This window comes from Pteropus vampyrus, unplaced genomic scaffold, assembly GCF_000151845.1.
Source record: "Pteropus vampyrus isolate Shadow unplaced genomic scaffold, Pvam_2.0 Scaffold99, whole genome shotgun sequence".
Classification (NCBI taxonomy): Eukaryota; Metazoa; Chordata; class Mammalia; order Chiroptera; family Pteropodidae; genus Pteropus; species Pteropus vampyrus.
The window spans coordinates 4047954-4057301 of NW_011888880.1; the positions used below are offsets into that span (position 1 = coordinate 4047954).

At 39.8% G+C, this 9348-nt stretch overlaps 1 protein-coding gene and 1 non-coding gene across 2 annotated transcripts in view; both read left to right on the forward strand.

The window, feature by feature from the left end:
• The window catches only part of PREX2 (phosphatidylinositol-3,4,5-trisphosphate dependent Rac exchange factor 2), a 192216-nt gene that overhangs the window by 93886 nt on the left and 88982 nt on the right, over positions 1 to 9348 (forward strand). The window contains exons 25-26 of the mRNA XM_011364627.1: positions 6477 to 6656; positions 8910 to 9004. Coding sequence (XP_011362929.1) covers positions 6477 to 6656; positions 8910 to 9004 — 275 coding nt within the window. The remainder of the gene's footprint in view (positions 1 to 6476; positions 6657 to 8909; positions 9005 to 9348) is intronic.
• On the forward strand, positions 2024 to 2142 carry LOC111742715. The gene has a single exon (XR_002781437.1). It is a non-coding gene; the product is annotated as a 5S ribosomal RNA (ribosomal RNA).

Below are 9348 nucleotides of genomic sequence, written 5' to 3' on the forward strand. Positions count from 1 at the left end.
CCCTATAACTATGAGATACATTCAGGGAAGCAGCTGCAAGAGATGCATGAGGTCATTCTCTACCATCACAGCAGGGTGTGGGATTGAACTGTATTCCTAGCTTTTAATCACAATTCCCCATCAGCTTAAATTAAATTAAATTCAGCATTGGCTTGGCAGTTTATTTTCTGTAAGCCTGGACCTCTAAAATGAATTGTACTGGATTGTTACTATAAGTTAAAGGTAGTAAATATCACCGTGGCATGATTTTTTTACCTCCTCAGGGAAACTGAGCCCTATGGTGTACATTCAGCACACGATTACGACCATGGCGGCCCCTTCGGGCCTGTCCCTGGGACAGCAGGATGGTCACGGTCTCCGGTATTTGTTAAAAGAAGAAGACTTAGAAACCCAAGATATCTATCAAAAACTGCTGTGCAAACTGCAGACTGCACTGAAAGAGGTGGAGATGTGTGTTTGTCAAATAGACGAGTAAGTATTTTAGTTACTATATTTTTAAACGTGCCTAATAAAATAGCTATAGAAAAATGAGACTTTTGAACATCCATCATTCTCTCTTTAGTTTTTGGAAAATAGGAGATTTTTGCAGACCATATAGATCCTCTTCATTCTATCACCTTAAAAGTGATAGAACATGGCAAATATCAATAGCTATTTATTTTAAGGAAGGATTTAGTACCAGGGAGAGGATAACAAAATTTTATTGTATAGAAAATACTAAATAAATTGTAGTGTGACAATATTAAATTGAAAGATATGGTCGAAAGGCTACTGTGTATAGGGATTTCCTTGTAGCTTTTACAGAGCAAAGCACGGTATTTAGTGTATAGGCACTCGCTAGATATTTAGGAAAAATATAAAATATAACAAGTCATTACCATACTTCTTAAAGGAGTAAATCCAAAATTATGTATCCCTGAGACCAACAACCAATACTTTTTTTCACTTCCGGTTGAATCAATGATCTACTAAGCAATACTCTAAATAGTTGTGGCAATAATTTGAAAGTTTTTACCAAGTGAGGCAGAGTTAATGGTAACTTTTCCAAAGAGATGAATGCTGATTCTTATATAAGAATTCAGTGGTTGGCGAGTTGCCTGAACTCTGTCGGGTGATTTTCCTCATCATTGAGTGTGATTCTGTTCCACATCTAGTCAAGGCAGCTGTGCGTGGTCAAAACAGTGTGGGATTTGGGGCAGCACAGTGTCTCATGTGAAAACTGGGTAAAAATAATAACAAATTACTAGTTTGTGGTGAAAAATTATAAAAATTAATGCGAAAAGTGATCAACATAGTGCATAACGTTATGCTTGCTCATCACTCAAGGATCGAAATCGTTGAATATATCCGAAGTTGGTAGAATCTGAAAATGGTATAAACACCTCTAATCCTCTTTTAATTGTACCTCAGTTTGAGTTACAGATTTAGATTGCTATCGGATGTGTGTTGTGTAGTTCGCATACATAAACATCATCTCATACTTCCATGGATAATTCAGTGTTGACAAAGTAGTTTGAACTTATTCTAAGCCTTTGTTGCAATTAGACATTATACTAATAAAGTCTTAAATGATATGATCTCTTATTTTATACATCTTTGAAATTTAGAGATCAAAATCATCATAGTGGATGCATCAGATTTCTATAAGAGTATCTTTAAATATTTACTATTTTCTATGCTATTTTTCCTGATGTTTTAATGAGTCAATTTAGAATTAAAATTCTGTTTTCCTATGTCTCATACACTAGTTTTTAAAAATTCCTTATAATATTTGGTATATTATATTGTGACTGCCCCATTTACAGATGAATTAAACAGTTTGAGGTTGCTAAGAAGACAGAAGGAGATTTTTAAACAATTGTGTGATACTTTTGAATTGTCTTCGAATGACCATGTGCCTTGTGACAGAGAAATTTATATTTTAGGGCATTATATTTTGCTCTATTTAACAAATCAGTTATATGATATGCTCTATATGAGAAACAAGTTTTTGTTCTCCCCTGAGGTATTTAAGAAGTGAATAGTCTACATTCATGCCACCCTGAACACGCTCGATCCCATCTGATCTCGGAAGCTAAGCAGAGTCGGTCCTGGTTAGTACTTGGATGGGAGACCACCTAGGAAGACCAGGTGCTGTAGGCATAAAAAAAAAAGAATAGAGGAAGATTTATTATTAAGGCAATAAATAGTAGCATTAAATCATGTATCCTAGATATCAGAGGGTTTTAGGTGAACATCTAGACCAATCCCATACTTCCATTCAGGCCAACAGTTTTTACTCTTATGTGTTATGTCCTTTGTCAATGGCAGGACTATTGATGTGCCTGAGTGGACACAGCCTGGGAGACGAGGCTTCTGATACATTGACTACCTAGCACTGCCTGGCAGTTCTCCGAGTTTTGTCTATATTAACTTTTTAACTTTTCCTTTTTAAAGTCAGCTAATGTAGATGTATTTTTCAAGAAAACGGTTAGAGTCAAGGGGCTCCCTTTCCTTGGTTTAAAATGGTTTATATTTAAAACACCAGTTGCAGAAATAAGTTAAGCTATTTTTATTAACCAAAACTACTAAAAATGATTACCTATTTTTACTTAAGATTTCCCCACTCTGTTCTTCTAAAGGCCTTTACTCAACTGTGCATATTTATGAGGAAAGTGAAATGAGCAAATGACCTGAGAGACTTCCTTGGTCATCTCTGTGCGTGCCATATAATTTAATTCTAAATATAAATAGGTTCCAGATAATTCAACGTGCAGTGTAATTACTTTAAGACAGTACACTTGTCCAACAGCCTGGATTCCCTGTTGCTTTTAGAGATGCTGCAGTGCAGTCGAGCTTGACAAATTATTTGAAAAGCTAGTTACCAAACAATTTTCCCACCATGTAGTAATTATTCTTGGTCAGGCATAGATGTCTCTGTGGAGTGGAGAAGCAGATCTCAGGGGCTTTGCCAAGTTTTGAGAGAAATTGCATCACGACATCCCATTGCTAGCCTTTCTAGAAGTCATTCGTTCCTGTAAAAGATCCTGATGTTGAACTTGTTTTTCCATAAAGTCTGGCTACCCTGTCACTCGGGGACACTTCTCCTAGAAATAAAATTGTATTTAACACATAGGCATTCCACTAAATCTTCCCACTTCGTTCAGATCCAAAGATGGAACTTGAGATGAATTTTCTGTCCAGCAACATGAATTAAGGTGATATCATAAATTTAATCAGTACTTTGTGATTCTTGTTTCATCTGGGGATGCTAAATACTTTTGCCTTTTGATGGTTTATTTTCCAGTTAATGGCACTGAAGTACTAGACACAAGTAAAAATAATTTGTGAATAGTCCAAAACCTTCCATGGGATTTTAAAGTACAGGGTTTGTGTATTTTCACAGGGATAAAATGTGTAAAGAGCCGGCCGGGGGCGGGGGGGGTGCTATTGGAGATAGGACATTTGAGAACAGACTTCATTTGGCAGGTGCCATATGCCTGAGGATTGAGGCGCGAACAAACTGCTGGTGGGACATTTAGCAGGCTGGGGGTTACAGACAGGAACAATAGGGCTGGTGATGGAATTATCTTTGAGGTTCCCCAAGCATTTTTCCGGTAAATGTATTAAAGAGAACACAGCTTAATACAAACTAACATGTATTATAGATGTGTATGCACCAGACACAATGAGATCATTACGTGCTCCATCTCTGTGATGTGGTTTATGAACCACTGGGATGTATCACCGATGCCTCAAACCTAAATTTGTTTCCAAAACTGAATTCTAGATTTTATCGCACTCTACTCTAGTTCAACCCCTCCACCGTGAGGGGCTTCCCTTTCTCAGTAAAATATTTCCCGTCTCTTCCGTTCATGAAGCCGGAATCCAGGTACCATCTCTGATTCTTCTCTTTCCATCCCCTTCACCTTCAATACCGCATCGAGCTCTGTCAGTTTCATACCTCACAATGTATCTACCCTTAGACTGGGTCACCATCGTCCCCTCACGAGTGCCTGCTGTAGGGGTTTTCAGCTGTGTTTCTCTCTGATACATTCTACATTCAGCAGGTGCAGAGAGGCCTGTAAAGGTAAATCATGCTGGTCCCCTGCTTAAACCCACTTAATGGCATTACAATGCAATTAAAATATTACCGAGCACATTATCGTGGCCTGCTCGACCTTGCGCAGCTTCTCTTGCCCCCGCTTCCTAAACTCGTCTCCTTGAGCTCCAGCTGCGCTGGCCTCTTTCCGTTCTGGCACTTGACAGACCTCCTGCTCAGCCCTGCCCCTGAGCTCCACGTGGCTGGCCTTCCAGGCACGCAGGTGTCAGGCTAACGGCAGGTGTGTAGAGAGGCTGTGCCTAGTTCCCTGGGATAGAGTAAATACTTCTGTGTCCCAGCCACTCACGTCCTGTTTTCCTAGACATCTTCTACTTTCTATACCTGCTTTTTACCCCCTTCATTGTTAGGTAATAAAAAAAGCCTCTCAACAAGGCTTCCCCATGCCCGTCAGAGTCACAAGGTCTCTGCTCCATACTGACCTCACTCAAGTCCAAGCTAATGGAGCCCTTGCAGCTGGAATGTCTCGAATTGTCACTGAACGGGGCTGAGAACGAGAACACTGGCAGAAAGTCTTTCACCTAGAAGGGACGCATGTCACGTCCACTGACTTCTAATTTAAAAGATACATAGAGCTCAGAAGACTCCTTGCAGAATGAGAACTCCTGTACCTTTTCTCTTTGGTATTCAGAGATCGCCTGTCTATGCATGTGTGGCGCTTGGGTAATTGGAGTTAATCTAATGTTTTAGTCTTTTGGGTGAAGGGAGTGAATACACACAAAGTCTGTCTTACATGACGTAAAAGTTTCCTTCCAAATAGAAAAACTGTGTTTAAAGTAATTCCTAGCCTCACAGGGCCTTGAGCAATGTAACACAGTTTCTTGATTTTCATTGGTGTCTAAAAAACTATATATATAGAGAGAGAGAATGTTATTCCCACGTCATCTTACACCACAGACCTTACCTGACTACGCTGTTTGAAGCTGCAGCTCTGGCTTCCTACCCTTCTTTATTTTTCTTCTTAACATTTGTCACTACCTGATACCCTATACAGTTTACTCGTTTGTTGTTTGTTTCCTCCCAGGAGAATTTACTCTGCAAGAAGGCAGAGGCTTTTTGTTTTATAAGCTGCTACTTGCATAGCACCAAGAACAATGCATAGTACAATAAATGTGTCTAATCAGTTAGTTAGTGAAATTACTTAATGAATATTGACTCAGTGCACAGCATTGGGTTTGATGTTATGGGTTATGTTTTAAGAGGTATGAAGCGTTTTCATGGCCTTGAAATAGCAAAGCAAATGACGCCGCTGTGGAAAAACGAGTGTGGAGATTTGTGCGTGTGCTTGTCGAGGACAGGCCGTCATCGCTATTTGGTAGATGAGACGACGGTGGCCGGCTGGAGGAGGCATGCATGGGCCCGTTTTCCACATGTGGTTTAATTTATTTTGCAAGTTTTAGAGCACATTGCTCAATAGGAAAGACTATTCCATTTTTTTTTTTTTTTTTTTTTGCGTAATTTTGAGTTAGTTCTAACAGAAACCTTTGACAGCCAAACATTCAAGGCTAGAAATGGTGGAATCAGTGCTACTCAAAGTTCAGAGTCGAGGTTTAAAGCAATTCGGCCTCTGAAGGTGGAGTTTTCGCCTTGAGCCGAGTTGGAAGAACTCTTCACTTGGGCGGATTTGTGACGTGTCATCCTGACTGGATTGCGGAAGAGGTGGGAGGAGCCCCTGCTGGGTTCCTGTCTTCACCTTGCGTGTGACTCTGTTTAGTGTCTTATGTTCACGGCAGCCAGGACTCCTGTCGGTCTGAGCAGTGAGAAAGGATTGCCAGTACAATATTCTCCTCGTCGAATAGAGAAAACCTGGGAGACCCCCGGGTTGGGGGGGTGCTCGATGGATAGATGGGTTTTTAATATCTGAGGCTTAGCTACTGAGGATGTTTGAGCACATTTAGTGTTTGTTTTAATATTTGAGTAGTACTTTAAAGGTTCCCCAGTATTTTCATATGATGGTGACAGTGGCAAGAAAGGCTAAGGGAGGGAGGTGACACCCACTGAGTACCGAGGATGCGTCGTTCTCATTCTCACAGCAGTCCTGGGAGTTAGTTATTTTTATTATTCTCATTTTTTAGATGCCAAAGAGAAATGTCATAGCTTTGCTTCGATAACAAAACTAATAATTTGGAGAAGCAGGATTTGAACACAGCTTTCTGGTCTAAATTATGTGCTATTTCTCTTATTCTGGGAGGAAAAATTGACCTTTGTGTGACAGGCTTTTTATACAGTATTGTATTTATTTCACACGAAACATAGACACACTCTAGACATATTTGTAAGTCTATCATATCTACAAGTAAGATAGTTATCTGTAGCAGCCAGTTTGCAAACAACGTGCATTTATTCTTTTTTTCTTTTTTTAAATATCTCAATGCAGCCTTCTGTCTTCGATAACATACTCTCCTAAATTAGAGCGTAAAGCATCAGAGAGCCTAGTGCCACTCGACAGCGACAATGAGAAGGGGGAGAGAAACAGCAAACGCGTCTGTTTTAACGTGGCAGGAGACGAGCAGGAAGATTCAGGTCATGACACCATCAGCAACAGAGACTCTTACAGGTAATTCATTAATTCCTTAAGCCGATTTCATCAACAAAGTCAAATGTGATTCTGTATTTAACACAATGGTCTTGAAAAAATTTTGCTATTGTTGTTTTCGTTTTTTTACTCTCACAAAATAACCTCTGGCTCTTAGCGATGCCAGACAGAGTGTAGTGAGACAACATAAGCTTTCGAATGTTTCCCTGTTATCATCTGAGTAATTTGGAAAGAGCATTTTTTTTCTCTAGTGGTGTGGACCTAATTTGGGAAACCTCTTGTTCTGTCATGGATTGTATAACATGTGTAGCAAATAAGCAAAACGTGCCTCCATTGACATTTTTCAAATATCTGGTTCCGATTACTGGAGAGCGGGGTAGGAGAGAGCCGTTCTTTTCATCTTGTTTCTCCTCTTTCTTCTTCTGCTCCAAGCCAGTTGGACTAATCCCGCTCACTCACCTCCACACCCAGCCTTGTGTATTTCTCTTCTCTTGCGTGCCTTCTCTGTAATTTTGGTGGGGCAGCTGTAACGAAGTACCACGAACTGAGTGGCTTAAATGACAGTAATGTATTTATTTATTAGCCACAGTTCTAGTGCTACCAGTCCGAAACTGAGGTATCAGCACGGTTGGTCCTTTCTGAGGGCGGTGAGGGAAGAATCTGACCCAGGCTCCTCTCCTTGGCTGGTAGATGGCCATCTTGTCTCTATGTCTCTTCACATCATCTTCTCTCTAAGCCACCCATGACTCTGGGTCCAAATTTTCTCTTCTTCTAAAGACACCAGCCACACTGGATTAAGGCCCACCTTAACGACCTCATTTTAACTTGATTACCTTGGCAAAGACCCCCACTCCAAATAAGATCACATTCTGGCATCCTGGGTGTTAGACTTCAACGTATGAATTTCAGGGGGACACAGTTCAACCCATCGCACCATACAACATCCAAGCTCTGTTGTCATCTTCTTACCAGACTCTCAAATGATGCCTTTTTCAGTTAACTTCCTTAGTTCAAAGTGTGTTATCTCCTTTGAATCCTTGTATTACCTGAAACCTCACTGAGAACCGTTGTGACCTTCTATCTATGCTGTGTGTTCGCCTTCAGCATCTCCCGTTTTATTTCCATTAATTGAAGACAACTCTCTTATTCACTCTTATGTATTGCACAGTGTTCTACAATGAAAATATATTAAGTAATTATTGTTCACAGTTGTTCCCATCAGAGACGTTTAGTATAAACTAATAGCTAACATTAAAAACAAATTTTTACCAGACACGTGGGGGAACAGGATGATCTCACATAATTCCCACCACGGTCCTGAGTGGCAGTAACTCCATTTGACAGAGAAGGCCCACAAGATTACCTAATTTACCTGTGAAACCAGGTGGTCTGGCTCACAGTTTGGCTCTTAGCCACTCTGCTATTCCAATTTCTAAGTGAAAAGGATTTTAATGAATACATAAGAGTTAATTATTCCTAGAGATTTAATACTATATCACATAGATTAACCACTTTTACCATTTCATTTTTAATAGGACCCTGTGGTTTCTCTCCAGTGGGAAATTACATGTCTAAAAATACTTTCTTACCTCAAAGTCTAGTTATCAAGTAATTAAAATTACCCTGACCATCTTTCTGTAGGCAAAAATAGAAAGTTTACATGTAAGTTTGAAGTTTAATAAGTCATTTTTACTTATTGCGAGAGGAAAAAAATATTTCCTCTCCTGTATTATTTCAGAAATCTGTGTCATATCCATATTCACACACAGCCATTTTAAACCTTCTTTCCTTCGACGTTCACCATTACCGATCTTTTACATCCTGTCCTGAGCTCTGAGGTGGGGAGAAGTTGCCATCAATAATTCATGATTTAAGCTACCGGAAAGAGTTGAAAGGCAGAGATCGTGACACAGCACATAATTTGTCTCTATTAACAAATTAACTACAGGCATATACCACTGAATAGATTATATGGAATTTTTAGTTTGGTTTAACTCCTAGTTTCATCACTATACATGTAAAATTTTTTGATAACTAGACATTTTTAAAAAATCATTTAGGATTAGATTATATGACATAAAACGTTTGAGAAGTGATTGAATTGAAAATACATATATTTTTAAAAGGATGACAAATCGTCGGACAAGTTTACCTTTCTCATATTTTCTATAAAACGTTACTAAACGTAACTGTGGCACAATAAGTTTGTCTCATAAGAAGTCCCAGGGAGACGCTGGCGAGTGCGCGGCCGGCGTAACATGTACCTCTTTGCAGCGACTGCAACAGCAACAGAAATTCTGTCGCCTCCTTCACCAGCATTTGCAGCAGCCAGTGCAGCTCGTATTTTCACAGCGATGACATGGACTCAGGTGCGTTTGGTGAGGCGTCTGTACCTTTACCCGCTGGTCCTACTGGAGACACTTGTACGGGATTGATGTGTTGGGTCTCATGCGTGTTTACTTTTTGTCAGCCATTCTTGGTGGCTTTACAGACCGCACTTCAGTCTTACGGGCTTGATAAAGTCAATTGCCCAATCTCATTATACACAGAGTGAATTAAGAGAGATGAAAGAAACAAACTGATTTTTTTAATTACCTTAATTTATAGTTTATGAACTTTCTATGATACTGTGAAGGATGATAGGTCCACAGGAGGCAAGTTTTACCAAAACATGGTTGCTTGGGTGGGTGGGGAGGTAGAAGGGCTTTGAAAC